At 37.6% G+C, this 17,634-nt stretch overlaps 1 protein-coding gene across 1 annotated transcript; it reads left to right on the top strand.

The window, feature by feature from the left end:
- Positions 1 to 300: 300 nt before the first annotated feature.
- nup35 (nucleoporin 35) lies at positions 301 to 14,379 on the top strand. The gene is made up of 9 exons (XM_056241967.1): positions 301 to 412; positions 748 to 909; positions 1,025 to 1,152; positions 9,839 to 9,893; positions 9,975 to 10,110; positions 10,274 to 10,343; positions 10,431 to 10,559; positions 10,672 to 10,827; positions 14,034 to 14,379. Exons 1-9 carry the CDS (start codon positions 400 to 402, stop codon positions 14,109 to 14,111), a joined length of 927 nt encoding a protein of 308 aa, XP_056097942.1. The 5' UTR covers positions 301 to 399; the 3' UTR covers positions 14,112 to 14,379.
- The last annotated feature ends 3,255 nt before the right edge of the window (positions 14,380 to 17,634 follow it).

The following is a 17,634-nucleotide window of genomic DNA, read 5'->3' as shown; positions in this document are numbered from 1 at the left end:
TGTCATCTACAGATGAGTTAGTGTAAGAACATTTTACCTGGAAATTTTAAATTCAGTAATACAATATTTCACAGGTTCATCTTTTCATCTGTGTTTACAACATAACATGTGCACGTATAAAATTAAGAGAAAATGAGATAAAAATGAACACAGTAACTAAAGAGAGTTCCATTTAAAACAAGTCTTCATTTTATTTTAAAAATTGCGAAACAAAAAAACAGTTTCACGTCTTTGCCTGCAGGGGCGCGCGCTGGTCTCGTGAAAGCGGAAGTTGGTTTAGGCTGATTTGAACACGCGTAACTTCCGTTCAGTGTGGTTCAAAAAATATTTGCACTCTTTTTTTTATCTGGTAAAGCAGGGCTAATCTTTTGTCCGAGGCGGCCGTGTTAGTGATCCGGTATGGACATCCAGAGTAAGTTTTCGTGCTTTACTTAAGTCCTGTGTTTGTATGTGGATGTCTTTGATACGTTTGTAGAAACGTGCGTAATTGTGGCTGTGCTAATATGACCAGTAACGTTAGCTAAAGGCATGTGTTTTATCAGCATTATAACAACTAATGGAATATCTGTATGCGGGTATTTCATATTTATTGTAAAGTTGCAAACCTTTGAAAGTGCCTCTTGAATGATTTGCGTTTATTTGTTTATGTGCCCGATTTGCCGCATTTTGCAGTTACTTGCAAAAATGGATTCTAGATAATAGTTTGCAGGAAGTTTTTTAAACACACTTTATGATGTCTCATAACAGGTATTGAGCCAATGACACTTGGCTCCCCAACCTCCCCCAAGCCTGGTGCTCAGTTTTTACCCGGGTTTCTGATGGGAGACCTGCCTGCTCCTGTCACACCTCAACCCAGGTCTTTTGGGTTGACAGGAGGTGGGGCAGAAACAAGGTCTCCTCTTCTGGCTGGTAAACACCTATTATTCTTCGTTGTGTTTTGCTTATACCATAAAGAATTCCTACTCCCCTTTTAAACATGGCATAGAAGTTACTTGGTAAGAGATTTGATCCTCTCTTCCATCAGGTGGTTCTCCTCCACAGCCAGTGGTCCCAACACCTAAAGACAAGAGTGGAGCCCCTCCAGTCAGAAGCATCTACGATGACCTCAACGGCTCCGGTGTGGGAATGTCACCTCTTGCAGCTCGCAAACAAGTGAGAAGTGCATACAAACTTATAGATTTTAATTTAAGTCTGCAGCACATGTCCTTACAGAAGAACATGGAGAGACATTCAAATGTATTTATCCTATATATTTTTTAGGGGTGTGACGATATTTGAACCGAACCGAAAAACCGCGATACACCACCCACGATACGTATCGCGATACTCTCATGGCGAACCGAACACGCCCCGCCCCCTGCGGCCCCGCCCAGCCCCGGCTCATTGCACCTCATGTGTTATGTGTACACAACGAATACAGGGCTGTTGCCTAACCACCATTAACCACATATAATCGCAATAAGCTCAGTGTTTTGTTACTTTTGATAATAAGCAAGGTGTAATCTTTCAAATTATGTCTATTTGATCACGAAATGCAAACAATAAATGCCGTTTAGGCGCTCTTAGATGTGGCGTGACAGATATCACTGTATGCATGCGGCAGCGCGGAGCGCGATCATCTCTTCCTCAGTTACAGAATAAACATGAATGGACACCCGAAGGTATGTTGAAAGATACAGTATACTTACTGAAAGGCATCATAACTCGTGTAAACACTCAATCAGTGTTTCAACAGCGGAAATACGTCAATAAAACGCTTAGTTTTTCACATAGCTTTATATTTACCTCAGGCAAGTCATTCAGTGTCCACAGCTTGCTGGTTTGCTAACTCTTTCACTAAATAAATGCTATATATTAGCCTATATATTATATTTTACTTAACCTGTTTATGATATCTTGATTATTTAATGTATGTTTAAAATAGTTGTCATGAAAATAACAGCAACTGTGTAAATTACTATATAAAAATAACAAATTAAAGTAAAAACATGTTAATGCAAAAATTGCCTTATGTGCAGTTTACATGTTTTCATACAATTTGTTATGTGAGTGTTGATTATTATTATATCATTTAGGCTAAAAGTCTAGGTTCTATTGTTAAGCTTTAATGTTATAGTAATGTTCAAGTAAGGGCTGTAGTTTACAGCATTAGCAGATAATTTTGTTATCCTTGAGAAACGTTTTCTTGTAATTGAATTAATTTAAAGACAAGGACACAATTTGTTCATTAAAGCACTGTTTAATAAAAAATAAAAGCAATTTTAGCTTTCTAAACCCCCCCACCCCACCGAAATGAACCGAACCGAACCGAGACCTCAAAACCGTGGGACGAACCGAACCGTCAGGTGTGTGTATCGTTACACCCCTAATATTTTTAAAGGGGTGGTTGATTATGATTTCACTTTTCTAACTTTAGTTAGTGTGTAATGTTGCTGTTTGAGCATAAACAACATCTGCAAAGTTACGACGTTCAAAGCAAAGGGAGATATTTTCCTTTAAAGAAAATGCTTTTTAAGTACTACCACAAACGGCTGGTAGGGACTACACAACATTTTCTCCTGGTTTAGTGACATCACTAACTCTAAAATTGACATAAACCCCGCCTCCGGGAACGCGATTTATAGATATTCATGACAGAACATGCTAATCAATGACTAGAAGATAACTACACATACGCTACATAAATTCACCTAACTATCAAACTAACCATTCAGAAATGTTGTCTACATGTTGTCACTTCTTCTTGAGTCTCTCCATCTTTCTGACTCCGGTTTGAACATAAAAGGCTACAGGTTTTTGAAATTTTCATTGCATGTCTGTTAGGGCTGTGTATTGGCAAGAATCTGGCGATACGATACGTATCGCGATACATGGGTCACGATTCAATATATTGCGATATATTTCGATACTGTGCATAAGGCGATATATTGCGATTTTTTTAAAGTAGGACTACAATTTTAGAAAGTATTATTTAAAAAAAAGACATGTGCATAAAATTCAAACAAGTTTACTTTAGATAAACAATTCAGTACACAGAAAATCAAACTGCCAGTTTGGGATTGTGGTTCACAGGTTCTTAGTGAGCAAATTTGTATATGCTCAAGTAGGCCTTAATAAAAGAAAATACATAGCCCCTGTCACAATACATAACATACACACATGTGTGCAATCTGAAAAAAGAAAAGACATCTGTCTATGTCAATAAAAATAAATAAATGCTTGCACTATTCCTAGTACACAGGGTACATCCAACACGTTTTGTGTTGCAAAAACACGAACACAATTCAAGTCAAGTCAAGTATATTTATATAGCGCTTTTCACAATTGTATCAAAGCTTCACAGTATAAATCAAAATAACATAACAATGTTTGTTTCTTAGTGGAAAAAACATCCACGTTAGGTAGGGCTGATCAATGGTATTAATGATTGGTTAATTAATTTGAATATCCCCAATTCCTAAAGGAAACATTGAGGAACAAATATATAAATAGTCAGTTAAAGAAAATACATAGCCCCTTACTGTGACATCTAGGATAATGCATAACACATAAGGTGCAATCTGAGGGGCAATCTGTCATTAAAAAAATGCTTGCACTATTATTCATACAGGGTACATCCAACACATACCGTAAAACTTCAAATAATAGCGAGTCCCACATAGACGCCGGTCTCTTTTACACGCCTGATGTGGCGAGTGGCGACAGGTTTGGGTAAATAAAGGCCAGTCTCAAATAGAGGCGGGGTCTGTTTTTTAGTTTCGGGTTGTATTTAATCTTTTAAAACCCGTCAAATCGTCCGCTTTTTAGCGGCTGCCAAAACAAATTTGTGTCCCGCCAAAGCCTTTTTTTATCGGTGAGTGATGTAGAATAGAAAGACTGCTGCGCTTGACAGGACGCAAACGAGCAGAGAGAGAGAGAGAGAGAGACAGAGAGAGAGCGCCCCGGCCGCGCGCGCGCACTCTCACGTCTTCAAACAACACGCGCGCTGTCTTGCTCTCTCTCCCTCGCGCATATTAATCAAAATCATAGACACTGTAGGCGAGGACACTAGTGGTGGGTCTCATTCTAGCCATCTAGTGGTAGGGATTTAAACACAACATAAACGCGAACCACGGCAATAGTATGAATATTTTTGCACGTAAACTAAAAAAAAAATCGATATTGCGTTTTTGAAAATCGATACAGTATTGCAAAATAAAATATCGCGATACTCAAGTGTATCGATTTTTTCTTACACCCCTAATGTCTGTGTGAGGTAATAAAAGCTGCTAGGGACACAAGTTGTTGTGGCTCTGCCCTCTGTGCCAGAAGCAGCAGCTCATTTGCATTTAAAGGGGTCATATAATGCCATTTTTGTACAAGCTAATATGATTCTTTAGGGCAGTGGTTTTCAAACTTTTTCAAGAGGGACCCTTTTTTTTTTTTTTTTTTTTTTTTTTAGGCGACCCATAGGCTTGTGCGCAGAATTTTTTTCTTTAACCTTTCTTTAAGCACTTTTTTTAACCACTTTACTTTTGATGATGCACGTGCACTTGCTGATCCTTGACGCGATTGCAACGCAAAGTCGATTCTGAAATAATTTGATCAAGCTATAGGCCTACATACAGGACTTTTAACCAATAAATAGCTTATCATTTGCTGAATGCTTAAAAAGTACAAATACACAAAACATATTCCACAACAAACTCTTTAAATGTAATATTAATTATATACAGAACAGAACAAGAATAAAAAAATAACAACTAAACAAGCCAAAACGAAATAATTTAAAGGGAAAGTAAAAGGGGCATTATGCTCACGTAGCCTAACTCTCTCATTAGAATCAAAATATTTTAACATTCGCAATGTATTTGATGGTAAACTATTCTTTATTATAGGCGTTGTAGCAACTTCACTCACGTTGCAATATCGACAGGAAAAAAAATCATCCTTTTCACATGCGCAAAAATGTGCTTGGAAACATCACGGTTGAGCGGTGCTTACGCTGAATGGTACGAATTGACTATTTAAACAGAGCAGTGTGATTTTTATATTAGGTTGACTATTTTATTGTCATATTTTTATTTCGGCTATAATGAACAGGCTGCGATGTCAAGCCTGGAATGGTGTGTGTGTGTGTGCGTGTGTGAGGCGCGGCACTGGGAACAAAAAATATACTCCGTCGTTCATACAGGACATCATTCAAACTGCAAAGTGTTTATTTATACTTGTGTACACTCGACACAACATTGTTAAAACACAACATTGTGGTTTTGTCACTGTAAACTCTTGTCAAACTTAACTGTCACCCAACCAAAATCACACACAATTTAAAAGCAAACTTATTTATAATTCAAATGAGAATAGGGCTGTCAACGAATATTCTAAATTCGAATAGGCCTATATCGAATAGTTTTAAAAAACAGAATTTCGAATGTGAAAATTAATATTTGAACAGGGCTCCAGACTAACTTTTTGCCTTGGTTGCACTGGTGCGCCTAACTTTTTTATTTAGGTGCACCAGCACAAAACTTAGGTGCACTCAAATTTTTCCTCGTCTCGCGTCGCCTTTAACGCCACAATTTCAAGGTCACCTTTTTATCACGCTCCATATATTCATATATATTATGTAAATGCTTTTAAACAAGAATAAGGTGTAGTTTTTTTTTTTTTTTTGGAAGCACAATTATACTGTATATAAAAATATAAATCTTTTAAAAAAAAAATTAAAGTGCTGTTTTTACATTGTTCAAGTTAGGGCAGGGTATTGACACTAATTTCACAATTCGATTCAATATTGATTATTTTGGATATCAGGTACAATACATGGCAAATTTTCTCAAGAAAAACAAATCTCAACTGCTGTAAACTGGGAGTCAGTTGTAGCCCACTATGCTTCATTAGCCTACTATAATATTGAAGGTAAAAATTACCTGATTTGTACACAAACACTTAAATTACACTTATTTTTTTTAGAATAATAAAGTTATATGAAATATAAACATTTAAATGGTGGCTGCATAAAAACTTGCCAGATTTTTTTTAAACATGCATTAAATATTGAAAAACATAAAAAATTATAATGAATATGTAATATGGTGCATATATTAGGCACAATGCTCCTCTAGAGTTAATTTTTCTAGCTAGCTAACGAGTTTATGGGCACTGGATATGTTTTTTCTGAGGTAAATGTGACGTTACATTACATTGTTTACAATTGTTTTACTGACGTCTTTCCACGGTTGAAACACTGATTGAGCGATTCCATGCGAAAGATACGGATTTCGATAAGTTGTACTCTATCTTTTAACACACTTTCAGATGCTCGTTCATGTTTATTTCGCGCTGTAACTGGTATTATAAAGGCAGAAGAGGAGATCATGTGCGCTCCGCGCTGCTGCTTCTCTGGGGCTGAGCTGAGCCAGAGCGATCTCACGCCACAGCGTCAAAACACTATTTATGTTTTTGAATTTCGTAAGAAAATGGACCTAATTTGAAATCTGAGACTTTGTTACATATCAATAGTAACAAAGCACAAAGATTATTGCGATTTATTGGATGGGATGCTCGCTACAATGTTCCATTCATTCATCAACTGAAAATAGCATAGCCCAACGGTTCGTAAAAATCAATGAGAATCGATTAAAATCGAGAAATCAATATTTTTTACCTAGTTCAAGTAGCCTACATTTTTAAAAGCTTCTTCGTCGTCTGTTTTCCTGCGTTTATTTAGCTGATGCTGCTGATTGCCGTAACAGATTCTCTGGTGCTCAGGTGACAGGTCGCAATTTATTTCAATCACACAGAACGGAGCATTTTAGTCCTACAGGAATATCTGAACCACAGCCAATCAGAGGCAAAGACCCGCCCAATCTCTATCTCTGATTGGTTTAGACCACGATATGATCCAACCATGCGTGCAAGGAGAACAAAAGACTCGTTTTGTGGAGAGGCAGCGGATGCGATCATGCGAGAACGTTAGGTGCACTGGTGCGACCTAGGAAAAATTCTTGTCGCACCCTTACAAATTTTGGTCGCATGTGCGACCAAATTGGTCGCACTCTAGAGCCCTGTTTGAATGTGGAAAAACACGCCCGCGGTATCAGAGGCGCGGCTGTCTGCTTTGCGAGTGGGCGCTGAGGGATCAGGGACAGGTCACAAGAGTCGCACTGGCACAGCTGAAAGTTTTTTATTTCTTATTCTTATTTATTGCATGAATAAGGTAGGTTAGATACAGCAGTTCCATGCATCGCAGGCTTCACTGGTTTGATTATTTACCGTTTCATGTCAAGGAAAAGTTCCATGTTTACCACAGCACAGCTCGCTCGGGGCGTTCAATGTCGGTTCTTTAAAACTTCAATTAATGTTAATAATATTTGTTTCAATCACTGAATGAAGCCTGCTATATTTGGGACAAGAGTCGCGACCTTAAATTGCTTGCACAAAACTCTTGATCAGCACTCAACATTTGTTTATCGTTGTTGTTGTTCATTTAAACCGTTATGGGCAGAGAGCGTGAGGTGAGGGAGAGAGAGAGAGCAAGAGTGCCTAGCGAGAGTGAGGTCTGCGGTCTTGGCCATTAGTTGATTTAGGCTACTTGTTTTTGTGTAGGTAATACGTTGTCAAATATGTTTAAACTTAAATAAACTACCTAAACAAGTAGTTATGTCTCTTTGTATTAATTTGACCTGTTATTGACGTAATGCGCGTCATTGACAAAATGCACAACCAGATGTTCGAATAGTTCGAATATAGCCTATGTGTTTTATTAGAGGGATTTTTTAGAACGTAATTTTTGAGTAGCCTAATTTTGACAGCCCTAGGAAGGAACGACGAGTGTTAGTGTGTTGTTGCCGATGGAGCGAACGTGTGTGTGTTGCGGGTGGAGCGAACGAGTGCGTGTTTTGTGTATATTAATGAGAAGGGCCTGCTTATTCTGCATAATCTGGTCCCAAGCCGGTTCGCAGGACGAGAGGGCAACACGCATGTCAGGAGAAGCATTCAGTTTGTTTCGTTGTTTCAAAGCTATTATTATTAATATTAATTTAATTAGAAAACGGAATTTTTTTTTTAAATCACTGGCGACCCATTTTTTAATTCTCGCGACCCGCCCGAGGGTCGCGACCCAGGGTTTGAAAACCACTGCTTTAGGGTCTAAATTAAAAGTTTGTAATATACTTTAATTAAAAATTCTCATTAGTATTGTAAGAAAACACTTATTTTACCTGGTCAAAAACAGCTCTGTTTTCAGCACGCCGTTTCAGTGTATATGACTTTAAATGATCATGAGCTTTGCTGACTCCGCCTCTCTGTTCTATGCGTACACCAGAGCCGGCTCTGGCGTACACTGTTTGTAACACAATAGCACAATAACCATAACGCGTTGTTCATTATAAACGTGGGATTATGCATTATATTGAGAACGTTATATTGAGAACGAGAAAACATGCCGTAATGTACCCTGAGTGTAAACCTTAGACGCATTCATTGTGAAGCGTGCAGCTAGCGATTTACAAGGATTAATATAAATATTAATATAAAGTTTAATAAAACGTTACACTCACTTCAGTTTTTCTGGAGCAGCTGCAGGAACACGAATAGATGGTACCGATCCTTTCAGGAGCAGCTTCTTAGCAAAACCAGCTTTATACCTCCTCGTTTATAAAGCAGTCTGGTGTGTGAAATGATTCGCGCAAACATGAGAGCATTGACGTTGCTCGTGGGGATTATTCCCTTCGAAAACAAACTCAGCCACTGCGTCTTCGGCGGTTCAGATTTAGGAACATTAAAATGACTGCTGTGTTCGTTATTGCACCCAAGAACAGAACACCACAATCGCTTAGACGCCATTCTGCTCATAGACAGTGCTCCAGCATATCAACAATGACTGCGCCGGTCCGCGCGGACTATGATTGACAGCTCCCTCATGAGCGAGGGCGGGTCTGTGTTGAAACCCTTCTGTCAATCAACAATCGTGGGAGGGGCGTGCGAGCTTGTGACGTCACAGGCTCGAACGGCTTGATTTGAGGCAGGGGAAAACATATAAGGAGATTAAAACAAAACCACTGGATGGATTTTTATCATTATATGATGGCTGTGTACAGACACTGCCAACACACATTTCAGTACAATCAACTTGTAAAAGTGCATGTACCATTATATGACCCCTTTAAAAGGGACAGACACAAAAACAGTGCGTTTTTGCTCACCCTCAACAACTTTAACATGCTATATAAAAATATCTGTGTGGTATTTTGAGCTAAAACTCCCACACACACTCTGGGGACATCAGAGATTTATTTTACATCTTGTGTAAAGGGCATTATACCACCCCTTTGTATTAGCTATTGGAATTTAATTATTGAATGAGCAATATTGAAAATAAATGATCAGCCCTAATCAGATATATCATGACAATTTGAGAATGTTATTTAAGAAATTTGGTAGTTAAAAGATACTGGGTTGGATTCACTAATAATTGCCTGGATTTTTCATATTTATACGTACAGGAGAACTTCTCATGATAAGTTCACTCCTAATTCACAACACGTGCATAATCTGCAAATGCATTTCACATGAACTTGTTCTTAACATTGTTCTAATGTTAATTAATTAGCAAATTAGCCCCACTTTCACCCATTCACAGGAGCTCAGAATACCTGATCCACTCGGTCAACTTTACTGTAGTACGAAAGTTATTAGTGAATATAATATTTTTTTTCCGTAAAAACGTTTGTACACTGGTTTCCTAATATAAGACCTAATGTTTTTAATATTATTGCACAGATTTAGCACTGAGAAGGGATTGAAAGCATTTTGTTAAGCAGAGTTTTACCTTCGCTTATTTTGCTTTTCACAGCCATTTGCTGGAGTGCACACACCATTGTCTGGTCTACCAGGGACACCAGGAACAGGTAAATATCATGTAATTTGATTTCTTACTAAATGAAGTTCCTGCAAAAAAATAGATTCTTAGTGTCTTTCTTGTTCTATAGTCTCTAGTTTGTTTAGCCCAGCGGGGCTGCAGATGAAAACAACACTTTCCCCAGCTCAAGTAGATCCGTTCTTCACACAAGGAGATGCTCTGTCCTCTGACGACCAGCTAGATGACACCTGGGTCACAGTGTTTGGGTGTGTGGGTTTAAAAATATTATTTTTCATTGTACTTTTTTCCCCTCCATAGTACTATTAAGTAATTCATCCTAGCACAAGTATGATGTCAGAGCTTATGCCATCGTTGTTGTATACATATGGCATACAATTCTTGTTTGTTTGTTTGTTTGTTTGTACACAGGTTCCCTCCAGCATCTGCTTCATACATCCTTTTACAGTTTGCACAGTATGGAAACATATTAAAACATGTAGTAAGTACAGGCCAGGTTTCATCATTGCAGTTTGGGTTATATATGATTGTAATCTGTAAAAATGTATGTTTCTTTTTTTATTTACAGATGTCTAATACTGGAAACTGGATGCATGTTCAGTATCAGTCTAAACTGCAAGCACGGAAAGCTCTCAGTAAAGATGGAAAGATATTTGGAGAAGCCATTATGATTGGTGTCAAACCATGTATTGATAAGGTAGAAGCACACAATAAATAATTTCCTTGTGAAAATTAGCAGTGGATGGAAGTGTTCCTGCATGTAATAATGTAACAGTAATAATGTTACGTTGTATTTATTTTTTTGGCAGAGTGTAATGGAAACCTCAGACAAGGGCAGTACTTCCAGTTCTGTGTTCACGCCCCCGGTGAAGGCTCGTGGGACCCCCAGTCACCCTGTATCAACTCCCCGATCTGTCATGAGACCCCTCAGTGCGGCTTACAAAGCATCCAGCAGTGACTACCAGGTATAGTTGAACAAATTCATTCATATAAATCTATCAAAAGCAGCTTTTAAGAAAATAAATGCATTTAATGATGCAAGGGTTTTGTGGAAAGAGGAGCAGTTTATCGCATTTGGGAGCAAAGGAGCATATTATTAAACTACTCAGATAAACTCAAATTCAGTGTTGATACTCTTGAAAGAGAGCTTGTTTCTAAAAGATGCGCAGAGACTGCAACACAGCTATTTGATTTGCTATCTTGCTCATTTCTTTCATTCATTCGTGTATCATATCGTGCAAGGTTTAAATAATTTAAATAGGCATGTAAAATAGTAGAGATGGTAACTCAGCTATTTAATTTGCTCTAGTTTCATTCATAGTTAACACACATTCACTTCACACCCTCATTATTGCGTAGTGATTTTAGAGGTTTATGTAGCCTATAATATTGTGCTATGCCTTGGCTCACCTGTTATCCAGCAAACATGAGGAGTGACTGTGTCTGACGAATATTTTTTCAATTATTCAGTAGAATTTATTAGTCGTTTTCAAGCCGTTATCCGTGCTGTTCCAAATACGGTATTCGGCATTGGGCACATCCCTATTTGTAACAGTATTTATTCATCTTGTTAATGTTAGTTAACTGTTCATTGTTAGTTTGTTAGCTCAGGTCCATTAAATAATATTAACAGCAGCGGTGGGAAGAGTATTGTAAAAGTACTTTCCAAAAAATGTAGTGTGAGTAGAGTAAAAGAAAAAACTATTTGAGTAAAAGTACTCATGAGTAGTGAGTACTGAGCTGTGGATTCTACCCCCTTATAATAAAAGCTTTACACTGCTATTTTGAAATGTAGATAATACTGTAATTGACATTTCTCTTTTGCTGTTTTTCAGAAAGAATGAAGAATATCTAGACCCATCAACAGTTTTAATATTGTCTTTTAAAAATAAATCACTTATAACTGATAAAACATATCCCAAATGTACTTCCAAAACAACAGGAAAATGCTATTACAAATTAAAAGATGAAAGTAACTTTCAATACTCATCACCATTTTAATGAATAAAAAAATGGATTTAAAATCATTAGTAAGGCCTTAACACTGAGTGAGGTATTGTTGCACATAAAATATCAATGTTCAGAACAGTACAAAGAATAAAAAAAAAATTGCTGATTGTATGAAATGGATTAAAAAAAAAACTGTTTATAAATGAGCTGTAGTTTTATTGCATCGCGCTGACAGATGCAGTATAACGTGCATGGTTCATCCAATAGGTGCATACTGAATTTGATCCTCCAATTTCAGTACATTTATCCATGGTAAACTTTTTTCCACATTAAGCATTTTAGAATGTCCCCAACAAACTTTTTTTTACATACTAAACTCAAGATATAATGAGCTGCCCACTGTTGCAGGACACGCGCGAGGGAGAGGTGTGGCAGTGCAGATCGCGCGTCTCTAATATGTTCAAGTAAATAAATGGGAGTGGGAATTCCCCACATTATGAACATTCCACTTGCAGGAGTTAATAAATAGTAGTACAATAAATATTGTAAACACCTGCATCCTCGTGCCAAACTTTATGCCCTGTATATATATACAGATCATCTAGTAAGCCGAAATCCTATATTTACCGTAACATGTTTTTTTTTAAATTAGAGGAAGAATTAAATGCTGATATCTCAATTGAATTGATGCCTGAAGGTTGTCCTTCCACAGCAGCCATGATTAACAGCAGTTGGTTCAATCTACTGCTGTGGTTTAAGTTTTCTGTGCAATTTGATTTACTCTTGATGCATACAAATAAAATTGAAACAAGGATGTAATTGCAACGAATCAATTATTATTATTTTTTTTTAAATCTGTTTTGAGCTACATTCATGTGATTTGAAATCCTGTTCAAATCGTATTTCTGGAAATGATTCAGTCTGACTGCTCTGATCGGATTTCGCATGGTTTGTCACTTCTCACGCCATATAAAACGTAAACATGTCAGCCATTGTTATAGGAAACATGCTGAAAGTCACTACAGAAACAAGACTGTGATGTTGCAAAGTGCCGATCGAGCAGAAAATTACAATATAATTGAGATGTTGAATTTCTGCCGCTACATCAGAAGACGTAGTAGTCCAATGCGGCGGCTACACATTGTCATGTTGGCAATACAGATGTTGTTTTATGTACTACATGTTGCTGTTGTTTTGGGCATATCCTTACCAACGCATCATCATGCTTTGGAGGCCTATAGTCACGGAATCACTGCAAATGATATAAACTGTAAATTCAGCGTTTGAGAGGAAAATGTCAAAATGCTGACAGAAAACGTGACAACTTGAGTGAAGAAGAGACGGTTTCATTCTTACCTTTTATAATCCGAAATATCCATAAACTCGATAGTACAGTTGGATGCGCAATGCTAGAGCTTTTAAGTAAACAATCAATGACACTGACTCCACAAATATGCAAATAAGAACATTAACCCAGGGTTTAGGAATGTACAATGTGAAACGTCTACTTATGAATACCCGGGATTAATTGTTAATCATGGGTAAGTTATTAGCAGTGTGAAACGTGAAGCAATATAACTTAGGATTCCGTTTACCCGGGGTTTAGAATGACCCAGGATCAACTACTTCAAGTGTGAAAAGCCCTAGTGTGGACAGTCAATATTTTATATCAGATTCCTATCGGATACACAAATAATTGGATTTGTACTGACAGTGTGAACAGCCTAAGATTAGTAAATGCTTAACATGAACCAACAATGACAAACACTTGTGAACTAATGTAGTTAACTAATGCTAACAAATTGAACCTTATTGTAAAGTGTAGCCAATAAAAATTACATTAAAGTCTAAGTAACATCCTGTCGGCTGCAGAACCTGACGTAATTTGGGAATAATGTGCTACTCTTTCTATTTTGTAGTTTTCACACAACCGGGTGAACATGAGCTAATATATTTGTGATTTTAGTTTTTTCATTATGCCTTTTGTTCATGCAGTTTTGATATCTCAGCAATAGCAATTTGCAAAAAAATATTTTTCATATGATTTTGAATGACAGGAGTGGGGTAAGATGATGATAATATTTGGCTTATTATAATCTAGATTTACAAATGTTATTTAAATGGCTAATTACTGGATGAAACTTAAATGTGCTGTAAGGAACAACATTTTTCAAAGCATAATTTGTGAAGTACCTCCTTTTTGTTTTGTTCTGATTTATAGGTTGTGTCAGATCAACAGACACCAAAAAAGGATGACAGTTTTGTATCGAAAGCAATGGACTATATGTTTGGATGGTAATCTTTCACTCACAGGGTCATGATGAAAAAGCTCTGAGACCATCAACAACCTCTGATGTGTTGGCATTGCTCTAAAAAACTGACATTGGGTTTTTCTGAGCACAATCATTGAGTGAATACAAAAGCACTTTATCTCTACGTTTGCGGACTGTTTGACATTGCATGCTCTTTTGCTGAAGATGGACTCTTGAGTGTTTCACTTGGACTGCTTTCAGCTGCTGGGTTTGGAGTTGGTCCCTCAAGTCTGTCCTCAAAATCATACAGATTTAACAACTTAATTGTGTGCATTAAGTGTTTCAGGTTTTAAACTGGTAATTTAAGGAGCATATCATGACACACTCTCACGGGACCCTATTGTACAAATTCTGAAATTTTTACTTGACAGTTTGTGGTTATGGTCTGCTTTATTGATCTCATAAAAATATCATTGATTACATTCAGCATTTTGATACCAAGACCTTATTCTACGATATGACCACATTTTCATTGGGTTATATACATCTGTTTTTAGGTTATTGTGGGTTTTCACTAACTTTATCAATTATTTTAATAGGACAGATTGTCTGATTTTGAAAATGCCTTTTCCCTTTAATAAACATTGTCTGACTAGAAACTGCAGTTTGTTTTCTCTTATTTTTTAAATGTACACTAGGTAACTTTGTTTTTTTCTTAACAAGAAACAAAATTTAAAATAGTAAATGCATCATAATTCCTTTGTCCAAAGCGTGTTTTTGTCTTACCCTGATTCACTATGGTAAGCCTATTATAAGTGTAGTCCGTGCATCTCGTCATCTAGAGAAAAGTTGCTCCGGCCTCTTTGATGCGTGTGTGGGAGTGCGAGCGAGAAAGGTTGACATGATGGAGCACGATAAACCTCTAAACTTCGAGGAATCACCCGTTTTAAAATTAACACTGGCTTGGCTTTTTGGAGAACAGATAATTAAAAAGTTGTAAAAGCGAGACGGAGATGGCATTATTTTACTTAACAGGTGAGTAATGTATTTTATTGAACAGATAAATTGCCATGTGTAGCTCTCTAACGGAGTTCATTGTAAAGCATTATCTATTGTAAAGGGTAATATTCTTCCACACAGTCACGCAGAGCCGAAGCTCAACCAAAGCAAAATGCATTTTAAAATGCAAACGTGCCACGATTTTGAGTACTTAAGACTTGACTTGGCAAGTATTAGAATACTTGACTTTGACCTTTTCATACTCTTCATGTGGATGGATGCAGTGGGTTTGGAATGAAGCATTTAAAGTGTGAAGAGAATTTTTTTTTTTTTTGCAATTATCTTGTTTACAAAATGTAGAAAATTGAGAATTCGATCTGAATTGCCCTATTGATCAGTTTGACAGGAAGAGCAATTAACAATTACAATTCAAATTATCTTACTGTATGTAATGTGTGTAATATATATATATATATATATATATATATATATATATATATATATATATATATATATATATATATATATATATATATATACCGGTACACACACTCACCTAATGGATTATTAGGAACACCATACTAATACTGTGTTTGACACCCTTTCGCCTTCAGAACTGCCTTAATTCTACGTGGCATTGATTCAACAAGGTGCTGAAAGCATTCTTTAGAAATGTTGGCCCATATTGATAGGATAGCATCTTGCAGTTGATGGAGATTTGTGGGATGCACATCCAGGGGCCTGTTTCTTCATCCCGATCGTCCTGTGAAGATGAGCATTTGATTGAGCACATTTTATAATACTATTTGTCATAATTTCTGGTGTATTGAGTATTTACAACTGTCTGGGGTTCTGTTGGGACATGAGGCTCCAAAAGACATATATTACCATAAGAATCGGTTTGGAGCAACAAAAAAAACAACCCAAAGTAAAATATATGGAAATATCAAAAACAGCCTATATAAAAAATAATACATATGTAGACCTCTTATACATTTTATGAAGGCAATTGAATCTTCGGGAGTGACTGGCTCTGATGAAGTCCCTCAGCCATTGGCCTTCCAGCATTCAGGCTCAGGGCCATCTCCATCTCCTCTGCATCTTCATCTCCATCTCCTCTGCATCTTCATCTTCATCTGCTCTGCATCTCCATCTGCATCTTCATCTCCATCTCCTCTGCATCTCCATCTGCATCTTCATCTCCATCTCCTCTGCATCTTCATCTTCATCTGCTCTGCATCTCCATCTGCATCTTCATCTCCATCTCCTCTGCATCTTCATCTTCATCTCCTCTGCATCTTCATCTGCATCTTCATCTCCATCTCCTCTGCATCTCCTCTGCATCTTCATCTCCATCTCCTCTGCATCTTCATCTCCATCTCCTCTGCATCTTCATCTCCATCTCCTCTGCATCTCCATCTGCATCTTCATCTCCATCTCCTCTGCATCTTCATCTTCATCTCCTCTGGATCTTCATCTGCATCTGCATCTTCATCTCCATCTCCTCTGCATCTTCATCTTCATCTCCTCTGCATCTTCATCTTCATCTGCTCTGCATCTCCATCTGCATCTTCATCTCCATCTCCTCTTCATATTTATCTTCATCTCCTCTGGATCTTCATCTGCATCTTCATCTTCATCTTCATCTCCTCTGCATCTCCATCTGCATCTTCATCTGCTCTGCATCTCCATCTGCATCTTCATCTTCATCTGCTCTCCATCTGCATCTTCATCTCCATCTCCTCTTCATATTTATCTTCATCTCCTCTGGATCTTCATCTGCATCTGCATTTTCATCTCCATCTCCTCTGCATCTCCATCTGCATCTTCATCTTCATCTTCATCTCCTCTGCATCTTCATCTTCATCTCCTCTGCATCATCTGCATCTGCATCTTCATCTCCTCTGCATCTTCATCTCCTCTGAATCTTCATCTCCTCTGCATCTTCATCTCCTCTGCATCTTCATCTTCATCTCCTCTGCATCTTCATCTCCATCTGCTCTGCATCTTCATCTGCATCTGCATCTTCATCTTCATCTCCTCTGGATCTTCATCTGCATCTGCATCTTCATCTCCATCTGCATTTTCATCTCCATCTCCTCTGCATCTCCATCTGCATCTTCATCTTCATCTCCTCTGCATCTGCATCTTCATCTCCTCTGCATCTTCATCTCCTCTGCATCTTCATCTCCTCTGCATCTTCATCTCCTCTGCATCTGCATCTGCATCTGCATCTGCATCTTCATCTCCTCTGCATCTTCATCTCCTCTGCATCTTCATCTCCTCTGCATCTTCATCTTCATCTCCTCTGCATCTCCATCTTCTCTGCATCTCCATCTTCATCTCCTCTGCATCTTCATCTCCTCTGCATCTTCATCTTCATCTCCTCTGCATCTCCATCTTCATCTCCTCTGCATCTTCATCTCCATCTTTGTGAGCCTCTTCCTTCTTTCTGTTGGCTGAGAAGAAGTCAAATGAGAATGAATATTTGATTGTGTTAATTAGACATATGTCAAAAATGCTTTTGCACTGATAAACACTGGATGCTATTTAGTTATTTAATATGTCAAA

The sequence above is a fragment of the Rhinichthys klamathensis genome, unplaced genomic scaffold, assembly GCF_029890125.1.
Source record: "Rhinichthys klamathensis goyatoka isolate OS25496 unplaced genomic scaffold, OSU_Roscu_1.1 h1tg000021l_1, whole genome shotgun sequence".
Classification (NCBI taxonomy): domain Eukaryota; kingdom Metazoa; phylum Chordata; class Actinopteri; order Cypriniformes; family Leuciscidae; genus Rhinichthys; species Rhinichthys klamathensis.
Note: the sequence above shows the minus strand (reverse complement) of the source record. Positions and strands in the feature narration are given on the sequence as shown.

What these genes read in the sequence shown, in the direction of transcription:
- nup35 (XM_056241967.1), top strand. An exon ending in CTCTTGCAGCTCGCAAACAA is followed by an intron (nt 1,153 to 9,838) that starts GTGAGAAGTGCA and finishes TGCTTTTCACAG; the next exon opens with CCATTTGCTGGAGTGCACAC. An exon ending in GAAACATATTAAAACATGTA is followed by an intron (nt 10,344 to 10,430) that starts GTAAGTACAGGC and finishes TTTTATTTACAG; the next exon opens with ATGTCTAATACTGGAAACTG.